The 21,542-nt window shown below is 49.9% G+C and overlaps 1 protein-coding gene across 4 annotated transcripts in view; it reads left to right on the top strand.

Moving 5' to 3' along the window:
- Positions 1-8,997: 8,997 nt before the first annotated feature.
- PPP2R5C (protein phosphatase 2 regulatory subunit B'gamma) overlaps positions 8,998-21,542 on the top strand; it is a 120,386-nt gene continuing 107,841 nt past the window's right edge. For 3 of the 4 annotated variants that reach the window (XM_074365022.1, XM_074365020.1, XM_074365018.1), the window contains exons 1-2: positions 8,998-9,240; positions 10,175-10,240. In XM_074365022.1, coding sequence (XP_074221123.1) covers positions 9,214-9,240; positions 10,175-10,240 — 93 coding nt within the window. In that variant the 5' untranslated portion in view covers positions 8,998-9,213. The remainder of the gene's footprint in view (positions 9,241-10,174; positions 10,241-21,542) is intronic. The other variant, XM_074365019.1, reaches the window with a different exon arrangement.

The following is a 21,542-nucleotide window of genomic DNA, read 5'->3' as shown; positions in this document are numbered from 1 at the left end:
CTTTGCGCATGCTTGGGACAGAGCTCATTTAGAATGAAAGAGGCAAAGCACAGAGAGAGTTTTAAGTGGTCATACTTCTATCTTGGTGGGAACAGTTATAAATCCTTCCCATAGATCAGGTTTGCATTAGGGCCACTTAGGTAGGTAAGAAAGGAGCAGAAGGGAGACTAGGGTCACCCAAAGAAAACTTTCTCAGCAACGTGGATGGACCTAGAGATGATCATACTAAGGGAAGTGAAGTTGGACAGAGAAAGACAAGTATCATATGATATTTTTATCTTGTTTTCCGTGTCAGTCACTCACACACACACACAATTGGTTAAGTGGCAGCTGATCTTATTGATATTGTGACTGAGTTCCTTAGGCAACTCCTAACCATGCGCCAGGCATATATCGTTTAAGCCTGACAGCAGCCTGGAGGGGTGGCTATGATCATTTCCATCTCACATGGAGCAGGAGGCCTAACTTTAGGATAAGTCACTGTGATACTGTGGTTCAGATGTGCTCCCACAGGCTCAGACCCACAGCCTAAGGAAAGTAACAATCAGAAATGCTTCTTCCCAGATTGTGAAAACGAATACATGTATGTGTATGCATGACTGGGACATTGTGCTGTACCCTAGAAATTGACACATTGTAACTGACTGTACTTCAACTAAAAAAAAAAAAGAAACGCTTCTTCCTTAGAATCACTGTGAGATCTGAGGAGCCCCAGGCAGAGAAGCAGCCCTGCTCTGAAACTGGGGAGCAGGAAAAAGGGCAGTGAAAAGAGGGGGCTGGGGTTCTCACCACCCCAGGCAGGGTGCAGGGGATCCAGGACCCCAGGGCATCCAACGTCTGGGCGTGTACATGTCGTGACTCAGAGGGCAGGTGCAGGCCACGGCAGCTGGGGGATGCCCTCTCATGTGCCTCCCAGGAAGCCTCCCAGGACTCTGAGGGCTCCAAGGGGAGGGGCAGGAGAGGACATGGAGGTACCAGGTGGTTCAGAGAGGGCAGGAACAACCACCATCTCCGTGGCCACACCCCAGACACAGGACTGCGATGACTTGGGGAGCCCAGTGCAAAATGAGCACATGGGTCCCCTTGTTCAGAAATATTAATAATTTCAAAACGATAATGTCTGAGCATCAGACAGCGTGAGGCCTTCGGCACATGGGCCTCATGTGACCACACAGGCTGCAGGCCTGTGAAGCCTTGAGCAGACCCCTTCCTGGGAACTTTATATAAATGATTTCTCATCTTACAAAGCTACAGTAAACAAAACAGCATGCTGCTGGCAAAAAGACAGACATAAAACCATGGGATAGAATACAGAGTGGAAATAAACGCTCACATATTTGATCAAATGGTTTCCTACAAGGGTGCCAAGACCACTCATGGGGAAAGGCAGTCTCTGCAAGAAACGGTGGTAGGAAAACTGGACAACCACATGCAGAAGAATGAAGCTGGATCTCTATCTCACACCATATACAAAAAATTGATCAAAATGGATCAAAGACCTAAACAGAAGAGCTAAAACTATAAAACTGTTAGAATGAAACATAGATGACAAACCTCATGACATTGGATTTGTCAATGATTCCTTGGACATGACACCAGAAGCAAAGGCAACAAAAGGAAATAAAGGATAAACTGGACTATATCAAAATTTAAAATTTCTGTGCATCAAAGGACACAATCAACAGAGTGAAAAGGCAGTCTATAGACAGGGAGAAAATATTTGCCAATTATATCTCTGATAAGCGGTTCGTATGCTAATTTTATAAGAAACTCCTACAACTCAACAGCCAAAAACAAAGCACAACCTGATTGAAAAATGCCCTTGACTAGATATTTTTCCAAAGAGGATATACAAGTGGCCAACAAGCATATGAAAATATGCTCAACATCACTAATAATTAGGGAAATTCAAATCAAAAGTCTAATGAGATACCATCTCACACCAGTTAGGTTGGCTACTGCCAAAAAGGAAAAACACATGGGTGGACATAGACATCATCAAACTGAGAAAAGTCAGTCAGACAGAGAAAGACAAATACCACGTGGTATCACCTACATGTGGAATCTGAAATATGCCACAAATGAACTTATTTACAAAACAGAAACAGACTCGCAGACATAGAAAAGGAAGTTACAGTTACCAAAGGGGAAAGTGGGTGGGAAGGGAGAAATTAGGAGTTCGGGATTTGGCGATACACACTACTATATATAAAACAAATGAACAACAAGGTCTTACTGTATAGCACAGCATTGTAAGTTACAATGGAAATGAATCTGAAAATATATGTGTATATAGTATATATATATATGTGTGTGTGTGTGTGTATAACTGAATGACTTTGCTATACACCTGAAAGTAACATTGTAAATCAACTACACCTCAATAAAAAATAAAATTTTAAAAAGTAAGTTTTATTTTTTAAAAATCTTGTAATAGCCTCTAATGAAAAGAATATGAAAAAGAATATCTATCTCTAACTGAATCACTACGCTGTACACCAGAAACTAACACAAGATTGTAAATCACCTATACTTCAATAGAAAAAATAATTTTAAAAATTAAATTAAATTTTTAAAAAAGTGTTGGTGAGGATGTGGAGAAGTTGGAATCCTTGTGCTCTGCTGGTGGGAATGTAAAATGATGCAGCTTCTATGGTAAAAGTGTAACAGTTCCTCAAAAAGTTAAAAATAGAATTATCATATGATCCAGCAAGTCTACTTCTGGGTATACATCCAAAAGAAATGAAAGCAGAGTCTCAAAGAGATATTTACACATTCATGTTCATAACAGCCTTATTCACAATAGCCAAGAAGTAGAATCAATCTGTGTCCATCGAGGGATAAATGAATAAATAAAATGTGGTCTATCCACACAATGGACTATTACTAAGCTTTAAAAAGGAGGGAAGTTCTGGCATATACTGTAACATAGATGAACCTTGAGGACATACTGCTGAGTGGTTTCACTCTGATGAGGTAACCACAGTAGCCAAATTCATGGAAACAGAAAGTAGAATGGTGCTTGCTGGCCAGAGACTGGGGGAGGGGACAATGGGCAGGTGTATCAGGTTTGCAAGATGAAAAAATTCTGGATGTGAATATGTGAGTATACATAACGGTACTGAACTGTGTATTTTAAAAAGGGTTAACATAGTAACCTTTGTGTTGTGTGTCTTTTCACAATTAAAACAATTTTTTTGAGAGGCCTCGTTACCTTTCAGTTAAAACTTAGATGGCAGTTCTTTCAGAAAGGCAGTCTTTTCAGGTCTCCAGGGGAAGGGTCGTTGCCTGGAAGGGAACTCTGCTCACTAGACAAGGCTGAGTGAGCTCATCTTTCTAAGACATAGTTGAGGTTTTTCTCTTTTCCACATAAAGGGCAGAAAGATGATGGCAACGTGTGTGTGTGTGTGTGTGTGTGTGTATTTGTGTGTATGTGTCTGTAAGTGCATTCAGCAAACTGTAGAGTTCTGTCCAGGTGGAGAATTTCTTAAGTGACATCTGTGGACTCAGTTCTGGCTTTCACGCCCACTATCTTCCGTGGTGCTCACAGTACCCATGGAAGGAACAGGGCCGGCGGTATCATATCCCTTCTACGGGGATTTAGACCAGGGATTCTCCACCCAGCAGTGTCAGCATTTGGGGCAGGAGGATTCTCCATTGTGCACGGTAGGATGTTTAGCAGGATCCCTGGCTTCTAACCACTAGGTACCAGGAGCACCCCCCACCCAGTTGTGACAACCAGAAAGGTCTACAGACATTGCCAGATGTCCCTGGAGGAATGTGGGAGTGGAGAGTCAGAATCATCCCTGTTTGGAAACCGTTGGTTTAGAGGATCTGAGCCAAGATCACATAGACCCGAGTCTTCTGATTCCAAATCTCTTATTCCACCAAGATACAGGGTTATTCTCCACTTAAGACCCCTCCAGAGATGTCCCACCCCACCCACTTATCTGTCCCACTCCATGCCCTGGAAAAGGACATTCAAGGAACACATCACCATTCCCCGGCCCTCTGGTCCCAGGTGGTTAGGCCAATGGGAAGCACTGGGGAGAGAGATTCTGGGGGCAGGGTAGAGGCGGAGGAAAGGAGAGGAGAGAGTTTAGAGCATTTACTCCCCCTCCCCAGCCTCCCTCCCTACACAGGGCTCTGACAGTGACTCTACCAGGCTCTGGGAGCACCACTGCCTCCCTCTGCCCGGGTGGGCGTAGGACAGCTCCCAGGGCATCCTCCCAGGGGTGCTTTGCTCTGCCTCAGCCATTTGCTTGGCCCCTGCATGTCTCTATACATAGAGCTTTCGGCTTTTGTTAATTTATTTCTAGTAGACCTACTTGACTGGGCCGTCTGTGTCCTGCCTGTTAAAGCCAATAACCCCAAAGTTAGGACAAGAACCCAAATTCAGCACTTGAGTGCACTCCAGCTTTCACCAATGCCCTGCCTTCCAGCAAGCTTCCTGCTTCCTGCCGCCCCATGAACGCGCCCTCCTCTCTCTGAACCCCCTCACCCCGGGTCTCTAATGCTCTGGTAGCATGCTCTCTCCAGCTCAGGTTATCTCTGTCCTGTCTGATCTCCCCCACTAGACTTAGGGATTTGGGAGGAAAAAAGAAAGGGATTGTATTCACATGAAAATGAAATTCTATTTTGTCTTGTTGCCCATTTTCCTTCAATATTTAGATATGAAATTTACTAAAAATATTTTTAGAACTTACTTTATTTTTAGAACTTTCACAGATTGTTTTAGAGCAATTTATGAAACTTCAGGTTTTTAGAACCTACAGAAATTTCTCACCTTTTGGCTTTCAGAGGGTAAGTACTCTGGGCATGCGCTGCAGGATTGGGTGGTATTTATTCCCAGATGGTGGGACCAACTGGCCCGCGGCATTTATCAAAAGCTCTTTGGGGGCTAAGCAAGAGGCTTTCCTATTTGCACCTCTTGGGGAGTAGTGGAAGTGTTAGCTATCTTGACTGTGGTGGTGGTTTCATTGGTGTATACATCTAACAAAATTCATCAAGTTGTATAGTATGAAATATGTATAGTATGCTGTACAGGAATCATACCGCAATAAAAGTGTTAAAAATAAAATAAAATAATAGAATAGAATAATGTTTTTAAAAAGAGGCTTTCCTTAGTCTCATAGAGTGCTTGGGGTGCCCTTGGGCCTAAAGTTGGTAACTTTGGGGTGTGTCCTTGGATCCCCAGAACTGAACAGCACCTCACATCAAATCATTGTCCACGTGGTGGCGATTAAACTTACTGAGTGCGTTATACACCAGGCACCGTGGTCAGTACTCTACGTGGGTATGTCCTATCCACGTAATCTGACTTAAATGTAGACCCCACCCTCCACCCCAAATCTGCAGGCAAATTTGCAGTGCATGAAGGAATCAGATCCAAGCTCAACAAGAAATGAGTGTGTAATGACATACCTGTGGAAATGAACTGAGGAAAGGGTGCGGGCAGTAAGTGAGTTGAGCTTTTAGGGTGGGGAAGGCCTCAGGGTGGCCTTGAAGACATTACTTCCAGTCCGGGCCAGGCCGTGGGCAGTCCTTCGCCAGAGAGGTGAGGAGTGGGGGCTGATAGGCATACGCCAGGCTGAGGGGGAGACAACAGCCAGAGAGAGGCAGCAGGAGACCGTGGAACAGTCTGAGATGGCAGCCAAACCACAGAAGCAGGGCAATCCGTCTCTTCCACAAGCACGAGGCACTGGGAAACACAGAAGGCCTACGACACGCTCACCGCCCCAGGAAGCTCAGCCAAACTCCAAGTGCGCAGCACCGCCTCAACATCCAGGAGCCCAGAGGGCAAGACGGACATGCAGAAACTCAGGCTAATGTCCAGAGAGCCAGGAGATGGGGCTCTGGGTCAGGGAGGTCAAAGCTGCAGCCTGGCAGGCAGGACCAACTTGGGACCAGCCTCAAGAGGACCTGGTGAGGGCGGGGCCACCGTCATGGACACCTTCCAAGACAAGCGAGTGAGCAGAGCTTCTGAGGGTAGACGGCCAATTCCAGGTCAAGGGCCATCTTCTCTCTGCCCTGCTAATCTGCACCACCTACTCCCCAGAGTGAGTGAGGCCACAGGACTCTGTGCCCCTGTGGCTGGTGACTGCAGTGCAGCCAAAGACCTATGTCCTCTGGGACCTCTCTGAGCCTCAGAGAGACCTCAGGGGCACAAATGAAGCAATCCATTGTACAGAGAAGCCAGACGTAGAAAAAGCAATTCTCAGTTACTACGGGCCATCTCAGAGAAGTGCTCCAGAAGGTGGGGTCTGAAGAGAAGGCACTGTGTGTAACACGGGCAGGGCCTATATGAACATGGAAGGAAGGTGGGGCATCGCAGAAGAGGTAACCCTCAGGCACGTGTGCACACACTTACAACACACACACACATCTGAGTATGAGCACACACACACACACGATCTCTATATCCCATTGACAGTCTACTTTGAATCCCTTCTTCTGCGAGCAGAAGCTACATGTACCTTAGCGTTCCTGTAAATGCTGCAGCAGCCAGGACACCGCTCGGTACCCAAGGTCCCCTGTGAACATTCTGTAACCAACTGCTGGTTAACACTGGATCTGGGATAGCCCTCGTCAATGTGGGCAAATGAAAACCAGTTCAATGGCCATTGAGGAACACATGTGCCAGGCGACAGTGTTGATTCCAATTTCTCTGTTTACTACGGTTTCAAGGTCATTGGGTGGTAATGAGGCAGCTTTTCTGGTATCTTGTCCTAGACTTTCCCTTAAAGTCAAATTGAGCTGATAAATACCTTCCCAGACATGCACTGACCCTCTGAGCGTCAGATCTGCATTTCTGTTTGCCAGATAAGACACCTTGACTGGTAGGTAGCAGATGCAGCTCAACTTGACATGCCCCACGACTGAAATCACACTCCCTCAAAAGCTCACGGTCCACTCGTGTCCCTCATCACGATGTTGCCCCAAATACAAACACGGGCATGAGCCTCTTATCTCCAATGCTGGCTCCCTCCCACAAGGAGCAAGTCGGCCTCCTGAGTATTTGTGATCCTTCCTCCTGTTACTGCCACACATCTGGACCACAGTTAGATGCTGGTTGCTCCTCTCCCCCAACATTCCTGCCACGGATGTCTTCAAAAGCACAAATGTGAGCAAGTCACTCCCCAGTGTAATATCCTTCGGTGACCTTGAATTGCATTCATTCAAAAAGAAAGCCAATTCCCCGCCAAAGCCTAGGAGTCTTAATTGGAAGTCTTTGTTCCTTCACTCTCATCTCCGGCCATAACAAAATAATCCCATGTTCTTTCATGCTCCCAAGCCAGACCACTCTCACCCCAGTCGTCACAGACTTGTCGTGTCGTATGTCACGTCTTCTGATTCCTGACTTTCTTCTGTCTCCACCCCAAGGATGTGTTCTGATTCCTGACTTTCTTCTGTCTCCACCCCAAGGATGTGGAATGCTTGCAGACAAGGGTAGTGCCTTGTTCACCATGGAATTCCTTGCACCATGCTTTGCACACAGTGGGCGTCCAATAAATGTTGAATGAATGAACGATGCACAGCACTGCATTAAGGGCTATGATATAAGGATATTGGCGGCAGAGACTCATCTTGGGGGAGCTCCTCAGCCCCCTTAGAACTCCTTGGCCATGAACTAATAGTTTGAAAATTATCCCTTTTGATATAGGTTGATACTGGGTTTATTAAATTGTCAGCAGATATTTTATTTGCAAAATGAAAAGTTATTGCCTAGAAGCATTGCTCTACCCTCCTCCCACGGTTTTTTAAAAAACTATTTGTTTTGGAGAAACTACCAACCCACTCAAAAGACTAATCAAAAACCATTTCTTCTGCACGAATAGCTGAGGCTGTGCAGTTTACCTGCAGATACTCATCTAAAGGCGCACATTCAGACACCTGCAGGCAGAACTTACTTTCAGGACCTCCCACGATACACCTCACTTCAGATCTTTTTTTTCTTCTTCTTGTCTTTTAGCTTTTAGCAGAGCAGCACAGAAAAATCGAAAATGCTTTGCCAGGAAACTTTCAAGAGTGAAAACCGCGGCCTAAGAGAAGCAATGCTTCCCACACCTGAAATTCGCTCACATCTAGTCTTAATACCTAATGTATTTCTGCAATAGCAAGACTGGAAGTAGTATATCAAAAAGTTTTCTTCCCTTGAAAAACTTCCCTTCAATAATCTCCCCAGAGCTACTAGAGAGGGGAAAGAAATCACGTGACTCCTGGGCATTATGCAGCGGATCCCTCATATGCTTATGATCAAGCCAAATTAAAGAATAAAACAAAATCCCATTGGCGTAGCTGGAGCCTGATCTGCGGGGCGGGAGGAGGCGGGGCGGGCCTCGGTGGGCGGTGCCGACGCGGGAGGAGGCGGGGCGACTTCCCCAGTGGGCGGGGCCTAGCAAGGACGCGCGAAACCGCTGCTCGCTTGGCTCCTGGGCCCCGTCAGCCGCCACCACCGCCTCAGAAGTCGGCAAGTGCCGCGGCGGCGAGGGGACAAGGCCAGAGGCTGCCGTTCGCGCTGGGCCGCGCCCCGCCGGCTGCAGAAGTTGTTGCCATCCGATTCAGACGTGCCTTTTCCACGCCTCACTTGCCCCCTGCTCTCTTCGTCCCGAACCTCCACAGCGGTCACCGGCCTGTCGCCTTAGGCTCAGCCCCACTCTCGCTCCCCAGACTCGGCTCGTCTCCCCCAGCCGGTGCCTCGCCGCTGCTGCCGCCACCGCCGCCGCCGCCGCCTCTGCCCAGCCTGAGACGGACTCGAGCCGGAACGCGGCGCGGTAGAACTAGGCCGCGTGCAGGGACTGGGATGCAGGAGAGCGTTAGGGCACGTGAGGACGCCTCGGCCTATGGCGGGGCGTCTGGGGGCGGCGGGGCGGGGCCAGAGCGGGGCGGGGCGGGGCTATGACGGGGCGGGGTCGAGGGCTGGGGGAGGGGAGGGGCGGGCCGGGGGAGGGGCGGAGAGACTCCGCCTCTGCCGCTGCCGCCGCCGCCGCTGCAGCCGCCGCCGCCGCCGCCGCCGGCGCCGCGGCTGCCGAATCCTCAGGGAGCCTGGTAAAGGGGAAGCGCGAGCGAGCGAACGACTCAGTCCCCGGGCGGTGGCGGCGGCGGCGGCGGCGGCGGCGGTGGCGGCCGGGGGGGCGCGACGGCCGGGGCGGGGGCGCTGCTGCTGCGGGGGGCGGGCGGTGGGGGCGGCGGCGGCGGCGGCCCGCACCAGCCATGCCGAATAAAAACAAGAAGGAGAAAGTGAGTCGGGGCCCGGGCCGCCGCACGGGCCGGGCGGGGAGGGAAGGGGCCGCGCGGAGGGCGGCGGGAAACTGCCCGGGAGCGGGGCCCGGCGGGGCTCCGGGGTCTCGCGGGCGCGGGGGCGCTCCCTGCCAGTTCTGGGGTGGGGCGGGGGCGGCGGGTCGCGCCGGGGCCGCGGTGCCCCGGCCGGGACCCGGGTCCTGACGGCCGGGGCGGGGTTAGGGGGCGGAGTGGGCGCCCGCCCCCGGGCAGCGCGCGGTGGGCGTGAGGGGGCAGGTGGGGCCGCGGAGGTGGTTGACCCAGCTTCACAGATGCCTGGGCAGGGGCTTGGGACGCGGGGTGCACACCCTAGCAGGGACCCCCCGGCCGGGGAGAAAGGGGGCAAATGGACCCCCGCTAAATGCTTAGGTAGAATTGTCTGCTCCCCAGAAGGACGTTCTGGGGCTCTGAAATAGTATTGTTATTCTGGGTGGCAGCGGCGGCGGCGGCGATGGCTGAGTGCGCTGCGTTTGCATTGAGGGGGAGCGCGGGGATATTTTTTGCTTCAGGTGGAGCTCTGTAGCGTCTCAGAACCTCCCCAGAAATCCTCTCTCACAGGGTTTAGGATGGGAAGGAAAAAAGGCACGTATGTGGATCTTTCGAAATGCCAAGAGCGCTGTATAAATGTGGGTGTACCTGTTTCTGCTTAAAGTTTTCAACGTCAAATAATGCAGACGAAGAAAACGAGGTTCTGAATCGGGTGGGTGGGGCGTCACATCACAATATCGTTCCTCTAACTAAACAATGTGATGTAGAATTTTTTAATGGTATTGATTACGACTGTCAAAAGTCATAGTTAAATTGTATCCGTAATTTAAAAACTGCATTTTGGTTTATCTGATGTTTAGCAGTCAAAAATTGAGAAGCCTATTTGATTTTGCTTGATCTTTCCCAGGAATCACCCAAAGCAGGGAAAAGTGGGAAAAGTTCAAAAGAAGGACAAGACATAATAGAATCAGAGGTAACTCTTACTAAATATTCACTTTCCATTTTTTCATGAACACCTTTTAATTTTGGGGGTAGGGAGGTGCTGGGGGAGGTAATTAGGTTTATTTTTAGAGGGGGTACTGGGGATTGAACCCAGGACCTTGTGCAGGCTAAGCATGCGCTCTCCTACTTGAGCTACACCCTCCCCTTCATGAATCCCTTTTAATGGAGGGTGAGAAAACCTGCGGTCTTCTAAAATGTTTCTATGAGATTTTTTTCCCCTAGTGTCTTGTATAACTCTCCATTTTACTTCTTTAGGTGTTCATTATTCATCTTTGGGGCAATATGAATGTTTTTGCAAGAGTTGTGCCTGTCTGGGTAGCTGGTATTTTCAAGTACATCATCCCTCTCCCCAGCCTCACCCCTACCCCGCCCCTTAAATCTAGCAGCCCTCCTGTGAAGACTAGTTTCACAGGCTCTCTCCAACTGGAGTGAGTTGTTCAAGTTCCTTTTCGCTTTCCCACCTCCCCCTTCCTTTGCAGGCTGCCAGGTCCGTCTGCATCGCCCTCCTCCGATCACCCTTGCTTTCCTGGGTGCAGCCTTTGCTGCTGGTACCCTGCGCTGGCTCCTTTTCTCTGTTGATGTCTGATCACCTAAGACTCTTCCCCCATAGTGTTGGTAGATTTTGGTTTATCTAGTTTTGGTATTTTTATGCAATCTTCTAGCCTCTTTCACCTTTTTTTCCCCCTCTATGTGCATTGGCCAGTTCTGACTTCTTTTGCTTCTTGACTTGGATTCACCGAGGAACAGCTGGAATGCTTCATGAGGGTTGTGTCTACCTGGAGGCATTGTGTTTTGAGAGCATTTGTGGAGCCAGGACTAGACTCTGCCTTTTGTCCCTTGTGCCTAGTTCTTGACCTGGAGCATCTCAGGCTAAGGGTCCGGGAGCTGCATGGACCCAGGCAGAGCTAATAGGCCCTTTATCAAATCGATGGTGGCAGAGAAACTGCTGGATTCGGTGTCGTAGTTCTCCATAGCTAGATCATTGAGGTCCCTGGTCTTATCACAGATGACAGTAATTTTCAAGTGTCAGACCTTTTCCTGTAAGCCAAATTAGAATAGAGTTCATTCAGTTTCATCTGGGAAATAAGTTTAAAGGCCGTTATCTGCAGTTGCCTGATTTTTTTTTTAGCCCCAGGTTATCTTTTCCTTATCATTTGGTACATCCTAAGCCTCCCTCCTCTTCAGCAGGTGGTTTATTCCAGCAGATCTGTTGCCCTCCCCGAAGCAAAAAGCAGAAATCCGAAAGGTTCCTTAAATATGAATACTTTTGTGCCAGCCTTGCCCTGCCCTTTCTTTGTAGCAGACAATCAAGATTTACTGTGGCATCTTGCAGTTGATTTGCTTATTTCTGTGTCACTCTTTTGACTAAATTGATTTAAATGAAATTTAGTCACTGTGCAAATGTGTACCTTTTCTTTCTTTTTTTTTTTTTTTTTTTTGGTTTATTGATCTTTCCTTAAAACTGCTAAGACTTCCCAGTGCGCCCCCAGCCTCTCACCATTAGTGTCACACACACAACAAAATTAAGGTGTATGGTTCGTTTATTCCTGTTTTAGGGGCAAGAACCTGGCTGGCTGTAAGGATGGGTAATGTTACGTTTGAACTGAAAAAAATCTGTCAACTCAAAAGATACCACAGCCACTAATGAGTAAATGTGTGTTTCAGGTGGATTGGGGTCTTAGACTGTCAGTTGCGTAAGACTCTTGAAGGGTGGCCTGCAGCGTCTGAGTGTGACGCCCCGCTTGTCTTTCTGTGTTTATTCTAGCGTTACTGTCTAGGAGCTGGAGCTACGGAGCTTGAAATTACCACTGCCATGTTGGGCCTCTTACCCCGTCCTCCTAAGGGTCCCAGGGGCAACATGGCATATTAAGCATGGCCCTTGGCAGGTCTCTGTGTGAATCATTTTGCAGGAGCACAGATCAAGACACTCCGTCCCTCTGAACTTTGAGTTCATCCTTGCTTCTCCATTGTTGTCTCTCTCCCCTTGGTCTTCCTCTCCCTTCTTCACTTCTAGTCCCACTCACTCACCGAACACGCTTGAGTCAGGCAAGTGAACTAAACTACTAGACCCAGTCTCCTCCTCACCTGTCTGCCGACATCACTCCAAACTTGAATGTGTTCACCTGAACCATTCAAATAGGTCTGCAGTTCACCTGCTGCTTTTTAGACCTTCCTGATGTCACGTCACCATCCCAGACAGCATCGGCTTAGGTGACACTTGGGAGGCACCTGTGTGAAGACAGCACATCTGGGGCCTGAGAGAGGGGCCGAGCAGGTGCTTGTCCAGGGCCGAGCAGCCAGGTTTGGGGAGTATTCCCAGCAGAGAAAACCTTAAAGAACCTGGCCTGCCCTTCATACACCACTTCACATGTGGGGAAGTCCTTGTACAAAAGTCCTGGCCGGCAATAATCTGGCCTCATGGAAGAGAACAGAGCAGGTGGCCCATGTTGCAGACCACTTTGTGGCTAGAACAAGGGAACGTTTGATGGCATGGGTTTTTAACAAGAGGATGAAGCCCTGCAGTAGCGGATAGAGTGATTAGGGGGAAAGTGCTCCAGCCAGGCGGGTGGCTAATAAAATGCTGACCCCTGATTGCCCTGCACGATGGCCCCTAACTTCTGTGGCCCTGTTCCCGCATCTCTGCAATGACCCAGGGAGTTTCGAATTTGGCCATTTTTGACTATATGGGATAGATTAGGCACGATCCCCTTGGAAGGAGCTTTCCTTGCAAGGTGGATGGCAGGGTGTACCCTTCCACGTAGCAGAATATAACCAGAGTCAAACTGCTGTCATGCAGCTTTCGTCTTTTAGCAGAAATTTCTGCTTCTTGAACAATGTGCATTAATACATCTTTCTTTTCTTCACTTCTGTTTCAAATGGAATGTTTAAATTTGACTTGCTTATCCACAAGTGTCCTGGGAATCCGGGTTTCCACCCAGTACTTCCTGCTGATTTATTTCATAGCACATTTTAAGGAGTGAGGCTGCCGATGGGCTCACGGTAACTGGAAGTGAGAGAACTGTGGAGGTGGTCACATCTCTGAGCAGCTGTTCTCCGTGCAACGTGCAACTCTGTAGAAACGTAGCTGGGCTCATTGGGTGAACATTTAGAACCTTAGTACATCGCTCAGTGATTGCTGAAGTCCGTTTAGGAGGGTCGGACATGCCGTCATGTTTTTTGTTATTGTTGTTTTAATTTATGTGCTGTGTCCACAGTTATGTTTTTAAAAGTGCTAATGCTTTGTCTAAAGCAGTTTTTTGTTTTAAGCACATTAAAGGCTGTTGGAGTGTTGTTCTCCAGTTGTGTGTCTTACTTCTCCTGCTTCAGTGTAGTTTTGTTTGAAAGTCCCTACAGCAACTCTTACGTAACATCTGTTGCTGAAAGGAAAGCTGATCAACCTCTCTCCAACTCGGCTGATTTTGACACCGTCCACCTTTAGTAATAACTTTTCTTTCTCTTGATAATCTGTCCCTTTACGTTCCCCTGCCCTCTCCCCCGGGGCTCCGGAGACGGAGAGCCAGGCTTGCTGTGGTCCCAGAGGTGTAGGTGGTGGAGTCGTGTTTTAGAAAGTAAAACTGAAATTTTGGAAATATTTATTAATTCATCTAATAATAACAATAACACCCCTCACATGTTTTTATGAAAGTTACCTTTACAGGAAAAATTTTTTGGCCTTCTAGTCACTTGACTGTAGCGGAGTTTTCACCTGAGTAAGTTGGAGGAGGACACTGGCAGTGGTTTTGTTGGTGCCTGTTTTCTGGGGAGGCAGCCATGATTGCCCCCTTCTGAGGAGAAAGTCCCCGATTCCCCTCCCCAAAACAGCAAAGCTGCTGTCTGTAGGCTGAACCCTTCCCCTGGGGCCTCCCGTGCTACACTGTCATCACTCTCTTCTCGACTTTTTCCAGTGCAACCCTAAACTGGACTCAGTGAAACTCAGAGAGGACTCAGAGGAATAGCACTTAAAACTTTTTTGAAATTCATGTGTAATTATTATGTAGGAAATGGAATTTCCTGCTTTTAACTGCCATTCTTCCCAGTCACAGCGCATTGTCTTTGCTTAGAGCCCCAGTGTAAATTTAGGAAGGATGGAGGCTCTGCAAAGAGAAGGGTCTTGAGGTTAGGAGGTGCCCTGAGTTCACTGCCCTCCGGGTGGGGGAGTGAGGTGGCAGGTGGTTGTTCTGAGCTGTCCCCTCGCCGGCGCCCACTCCTGTCCTGTTACAGGCTTGATGCCCGATAGACCCTGAGTGCCTCCCACCTGAGACCCACTACCCTGAGCGGGCAGCGCACCCTCGGCACCAGGGACGTGTGGAGCCAGGTGCCTGCTGTGGGGCTGCCTTGGGTTCCCCGCATCCTTGGCCTTCCCCACTGGTGTGGTAGCTTCCCATCCCCACCAGTGGTAACAACCACAAGTGCCTCGGCGCCACCCAGTGTCTCCTGGAGGGCAGAGCGACCGCTACTCTAGAAAGACCCTCCACAAAGCAGGTGTGTCTGCTCGCGAATCACACCTGCACACGTTGTGAGCGAAGTGGTCCCTTTAGCACAGAAGGGACATCAGCACTGCTCTGCGCTCTGAGAAAGTCCTGGGTCTCAGAGGGCTTTCACTTAGGTGGACTGTAGCTCTGTGGTATTTTCCATGTTAGAAGCTAAAATTGAAAATTTTAAATATTCGTTAAATCATCTAATAATAACACACCCATTATGTGTTCACATAAATAGATTGTTTTTGTGAGAAATAACTATTTACAAAAATTCACTGAGAAAAATGGCATAGGTCTATGTTTTTGCAAATCTCTTCAACGTCTGGCCCAGCAGCAGAGTCCGTGCCCGCATTCAGTCCCTTTTGATATCACGTCTGGTAGCCTGTGAAAAATCATCATAATGATGGTTATAAAGGCAGTGTGTGTCTTAGTATAGCAATAAGTAAATAAATAATACATAATCAATCAATAAATAAAACAATAGACCCAGAAGGTGCCTGAGGGACCCCACTTTGAGAACCATTATGGAACACTCTCCATCCTCTCCTGCTTCTCCGAATCCTTTCATCTGTTTAACTCCAACTCGAGTTGATTTATTCTGAAACTTACGGGAAGCTTTTTCTCACCATCTTGGAACATATATATTTTTTTTTTACCATCTTTTAAATTTAATAGTGATGACTTGCTCTTCCAACTCCTTAGAATATCTTCACTTACCTGTGGCTCACCTCCTGAGCTGGAAGGCGCCTGAGGACAGCACCTCAGCCTGACCCCTCTTTGCACTTGCCGTGTACGTTAGGGCCTGGAGTCGAGAGGCAGTAGTTGTTGGATTTTAAAAGTGCCCAGCAAGGAGCAGAGCTCCAAACCAGTCAGCTTGCTGGTTTTCCTGATACTGTCAACTCGAAAGAAAAAAAAATCTCTCTTTGCTAAGAGGCTTATTTTATTGCCTCTCTGATCCTCTAAGAGAATTTTAATGCAGAATTTTCATTCAGTATAATTTATTTCAAATAAATAGCCTTACACTAAAGCAGAAGATGATAGCCTTATGTCTTTCTCTAACGTTTTGTGATAGTTTTTTTTCAACATTTGAAAAACTTTTTTAAAAACATTTAAAATTGTTTTGGTGGGGGGCCAGGGGGAGGTAGTTAGGTTTCTGTATTTATCTTAGATAAAGGTAGTGGGGACTGAACCCAGGACCTTGGGCATGCCAGGCATGCACTCTACAGTGAGCTACACCCTCCCCTTGTGAAAGCTTGAAGCAGAGTACGGCTGACCCTCGGGCAGCACGGAGGTCAGGGTGCTGGCACTCTGTGCAGTCACAATCCGAGTGTAATTTGCGGTCAGCCCCTCCTGTCCAAGGTTCTTCCGTGTCTGTGGTTCTGCCTCCAGGCGTTCAGCCCACCTTACTCGTTGAACACCTTTTTGTGTTGTCCTTACTCGTTGAGCACCTTTTTGTGTTGTTTGTGAAGTGTCACCCCTTTTGCTTCTGGATACGCAGGGGACTTGGGAGTAACTTGGCCCTGTTCAGCCGTCCCCATCCCTGCGGAGCAGGTGGGACAATGTGGACCAGGTTCTCGGCTCTCACAGGTCCTTGTGCAGAGCCCTGGGAGCTGCGGGGGAAGAGACGGATATTCTAAAGCATCTAAGCAAACAGAGGTCACGTTAAATTATGGGGCTCCCGAATGCATGCTGAATGTGGGGGTGTGTTGTGGGTAAAGCCAGCAAATAAGATCAGTCATCTTCCTCTCCCTCCTAAAAAAAAGCTCCATTTCACAGTGTGTAATTCTAGAGAGACCTCTTCAGGCGACTTATGTGCAATAATCTAAAGTGTTGCCAGTTCATGAAGGCAGCAGAGAGTCCCCATGGTACCGCAGGTGCGGAGTGAGTGCAGGCCCAGAGCCAGCCCGGTGATGGGGCCACCTGCGTGCGGCGAGCTGGGCCAGCCAGCCCGCAGCCACATCCATCACCCACGTCCACCATGAGGGTGCTTTCCTGAGTCACAGGGAGAGGCCTCCTCGGAAAGATTGCAGCTATAAACAGTCTTCAGTATTTCCTTAGATCCTGGGTACCTGCCAGGGTCAGGGCTGGTGCTCTGGTTTGGCCAGCCCTGCGGTGACGGCCCTGCTTTTTCTGGCTGGGTGCTGTGGTGGGCACAGGCTTCGGGGTCGGGGGGCTGCTTCTTGGTCAGATCTGAGAACAGCCGCTGTGGGGAAGTGCTGCTTCCCGGGCCCCAGCCACCGTGTCTTCCTAGTTCTCTCCACCTGGGGGCGTGAGAGAGCAGGCGAGAAGGTCCACTCTCCATGGGGGAGAGACAAAGCTTTATTAGTTTGAGGACTTTGCATTTTCCTTCACCATCCGTGTTTTTAGAGGTGAGCTTTAGCAGCGCTGCAAAGGGGTGTCAGCTCCGACCTAAAGCAGCTTCTCCCAGCGGGAATATCTAAGTACCTGGCAGCCCTGAGCCGGACCTGCGCTGTCCCAGATGCTAGCCATTAGCCACAGGTGGCTATTTAAGTTTAAATGAATGAAAATTAAGTTGGGTTGAGGAATTCAGTTCCGCATTTCAAGTGCTCAGTAGCCACATTGGACAGCAGCTAGAGAGCATCTCCCGTTTCACAGAAAAGTTCTGTTGGACAAGCTGCCTTGGACCCTGGCAGTGTTTTTCAAAATAATTCTAACGTGAGTGCATTTAACTTAACTTCGTTAGCTATCACTCTTCTTAATATGAAATATCAAACTTCAGATTAAATTGAAGGGGAAAGAAGACATATAGACTGGCACAAAAAGAAGGAAGTGGATAAAATTAGGGAAAAGAGGAAGGTGAGAAGAAAAGGGAATTCATTGGTGAGGTGGGAGGAGGCCCCAGTGACCACTTGTTCCCAGACCTGCCCAATTCCTGCAGACCCATGCCCAGAACAGACGAGGCCACGCCGCCCCCTAGGAGTGGGCCCAGAGAGGCTCCAGGGACGCAGCAACCTCATGTCCCTCCTGTCTTTCTTTTTAGACATTTTATGTTTATTTTGGGGGAGATCAAAACGTACATAGTTAAAAAATGAAACAGTTCAAAAGTCTGTGTTTCCCTCTTTACCTGGCCCCCCTCAGCCCTGCACCCCGGGACAGACCTCCCGGGGCTGCTCTGATGTGCCCCATAGCCCAGACCCAGGGGAGGCAGCACCAGCATTCCGGGGAGGACGGGTCTGGAGGAGGAGGTCTTTCTGCTCCGGCCATGGACTTTGTCTGTCCTGGGTCGCCTTCCTCCCTTTATCTTGGCCACTCTCTTGCACGCTGCCGGCCTCCCTGCCGCAAGTTCACGCGCTCTTGGGCACCTGGCTGTGTGCTGAGCGCCGCCCGGGACACGGCGGGGCCCCTGCACGTGTGCGCTGTGCTTTCTGTGAGTGCTACGTGCACTCGTGTTTCTAAGGGGCCCTGGGAGCATTGGTGTGAGATCGTCTCAGAGGAGTGGGCAGAGGAGTGGCCCTGGGGCTCTTTGTCACACCAGAACTGGACTCACACGTTTCCAGACACCCCTGGTGAGGCAAGACCAGCTCTGGCAGCCCCCATGCCAGAGACCAGTAGGTTGCTAGCGCAGAGGCCCTGAGTCAGGTGTGAGCTTGGTGTGTCCTCCAGACAGAAGGCCATTTGGCTGGAGGGAAGTGAAGCGTGTCGAGTTGGAGGGATGAGGTTGGAGAGATGCTTGCGGGCCAGGCCCAGCGGGGTCTCAGCTGCCATCGGCAGGGTTGGGGATTTTCACTCTAAGGATGATGGAAGCAGGGAAGTGAGACGATCTGACTCAAGTACAGGGCCTGCGAGTAGGGAGACAGTCTCCGCGGGAGGCTCTCCTGGACGCGCCCGTGCCCGCGGGCCTGCTCCCGGTGCGCTTGTCAGCCCACGCTTGCTTTTCAGGCCTGCGCTGAGAGCTGGCCCTTGAGGCTGCCGACCCCTAAAGGCCAGAATGCAGCCGGCTTTGCTCTGAGGGCCGGCTCCAGCACTTGCCACCTTGGTTTTTCCCAGACAGTCTGGTTTCTTTGGCGCATACCTTTCTTCCCTCAGACACCTGATTCCCCGGTGTTGTGCAGACACGGTCAGTGGCTGTGGACAGGTCAGTGTTCAGACCAAAAACTAATCTCCTTTTCAGCCGCATATATTTCTCCTGCTGCCACTGTACCCAGAGTTTCCTAGTCCTGGGCCTGCTGGGGACCCAGTGGAAGAAGGTCGCCTGCCCTCTCCCTCCAGCCTCCCTCTCTTTGTGGTTTCCAGATGGAGGTGGCCTCTGTCTTGCTCCGTGGGCCCCACACCTCTGTCTGCTTTCCACTCTGGAGACGTCTGTTGAACACTCTTGTCCTCAGGTGCAGCAGCGACTCCCGGTGGCGCTCATTGTGACTGGAGGGTGTGACTTTCCCATCCTTCACCGTCGCTTGTAATGGAGGCTCAGGAGTTTTGCTGATAATGTGAGTGCATGGCTGACCGCAATCCGGAAAATCTCTTCTGTTCTTCCTTTATTTTCACTTCTTAGCCAGGGATTGATGGCCCTAGGACAGGGGAAACTTTTTCTGTGACGGGTAGTTAGTAAATATTTTAGGATTTGGGGACCACATGGTCTCTGTCGCAACTGCTGAATTCTGCTGTTGTAGCAAGTGAGCAGCCGTAGACAGGATGTCTATGGGCCTGGCTGTGTTCCAGTAAAACTTTATTTGTAGAAACGGGCAGGGGGCCAGATTTGGCCCGTGGGCCGTAGCTTGCAGACCCCTGGCTTAGTGGAACCCAAATCAGAATCAGTACTGAGAGAAGCCCTTTGGCCAGAGACTGGGAACTTTTGCTGTCCTGTGGATCTCTGGGCTCTTCTCCGAAATCGGCAGTGGCTGTGCTCCGGGAAGGAGATATTCCTTTTATTGACCCCATTCACCGTCCTGAAGCTGCTGAGAGACCAGCGATTGGCCCTGCGCAGCTGAGTACAGACGGCGTGCCTCTAGCTGTGAGCGTCCAGAACCACAGTGTTCGGGTGGAGGGAAGGAGGCGCGTGTTTCCTGAGGTCCCTCATGCGGGAGAACTTCTAGGAGAGAGGCTTGGTCACAAGTCCAGTTACCTGTTTTGTTGCTTGAATGAAATATCTCAAAACACAGAGAATCTAACAAACACCCATATATCTGCTGCCCAGATTTGTTTTCCACTCTGGGCTTGTAGGGGTGCAGTGTGGCTCAGTAGGAGGTTGGGGTCTGGGGTACCGCTGGGCACAGGGACTTTCAGGCTCGTCGCACTGCATGTTGGAAGCCACCGAGGGTGAGGGAGGCCGGGCAGTCTTGCTCTGTCTACCTTCCAGGGTGCAGCCATGGTCACGGCTGCCATGGAAGAGCTGGGGGCCTCTTCTCTGCACCTTCCTGTGGGGGGCCGCTCCACACCCTGGCGCCCGACACGGGCTCCAGACTCCCCCTCCCAGCCCTCCCAGACCCCACTGCCAAGGCCCTAGGATCCCAGCGCCCCATGGTGACAGGCCCGCGTCGAGAGCCCACACAGCCCTGGGAAGGGCAGAGCACGGCACCTGCTTCACCGACAGGGTTTCAGTGAGTCTCAGATCATCCTGAACCCCCCGCCCCAGCTCCCACCTGGAAATGCAGCTTTCCCCAGATGCTGGGGTGGGGGGCACACACTCGCTTTGAAATGTCTAGGGGCTGCCGACTTCCAGGGGCTGCCGGTGGAAGGCAGAGGGCAGCACTTTTGACAAATGATACTGAGTTTGATCACTTCCCGCCACTGAGCCAAAAATAAAGAGGCCTGAAGTAAATCCTGGGGACATCTCTCCCCTCGCTGAGTAAATAGATGAAAACAAAACCATCCAGGGCCTCCATTCCAGGAGAGACAAGAAAGGGAAGCAGTAAGTCTGTCTGAGGTCTTACCCAAGTCAAGTAGCTAGATGGTGTCATTCTTCTTTACAGAAATTTCTTGTAATCACAAGACAGAGAATCCATTTGTTGTTTTGTGAGTTAACACCAAACCCCTAAACCAGGAAGCACGCCCCTTGTTTGCCCCTCACCATTGGGCCAGCATTACCGCCTTCCCGTCCCAGAGCGCAGGCAGCCCTGGAAGGGACAGTCAGCCTGGAGGGGCCAGGGCCCTTCAGGAGCCGGTTTAAGCAGTTGTGGCCTGGATTTGTCGTTCTGCACTGGGTCCTCCCTTACTGCGTGCCCGGCACCGTTCTTGATGTGAACCCAAGTTCATGGTTAAAAAGACAAGCTCTTTCAAAATGCTCCCAGTCTTGTGTTGGAGAGAGACCCGCCATCCCAGTGCCAGGCTCCGTTTAGAGGTCTGTGGGGTCACAGGAGAACAAACTCCGGGTTCTGCCTGGGACAGCAGGGCGAAGGTGGGGAAGTTCTCCCTAAATAAGCTGAAAAGGAACAGATGAAACACTTTCATGTGCAGTAAAACGTACATGATACAAAATTTGCCATTAGTGACCTTTAGTACACTCACAGTGCGGTGCAGCCATCACCTCCACGGAGTTCCAGAGCGTTTTCCTCACCCCAAAGGGAAACCCCTGACATCAGGCTGTCACTTTTCACTTCCCGCTACCCCGGGCCCGGCAGCCACTCATCTGCCATCTCTCCCTGTGGATTTTCCTGTTCTGGTGATTTCATGCAGACGGAATCACATAATATATAGTCTTTTCAGTTTGGCTGCTTTCATTTTGCAGATGTTTTCAAGGTCCGCCTGGTGTCTTGTATCTGTGCGTCGTTCCCTTTTCATACCCCGTTGTTGGGATCTGCTGCATTTTGTTTCATCATCTGATGGGCATGTGGGTTGTTC

This window comes from Camelus bactrianus, chromosome 6, assembly GCF_048773025.1.
Source record: "Camelus bactrianus isolate YW-2024 breed Bactrian camel chromosome 6, ASM4877302v1, whole genome shotgun sequence".
Classification (NCBI taxonomy): Eukaryota; Metazoa; Chordata; class Mammalia; order Artiodactyla; family Camelidae; genus Camelus; species Camelus bactrianus.
This window is presented reverse-complemented; position numbering and strand designations above follow the sequence as displayed.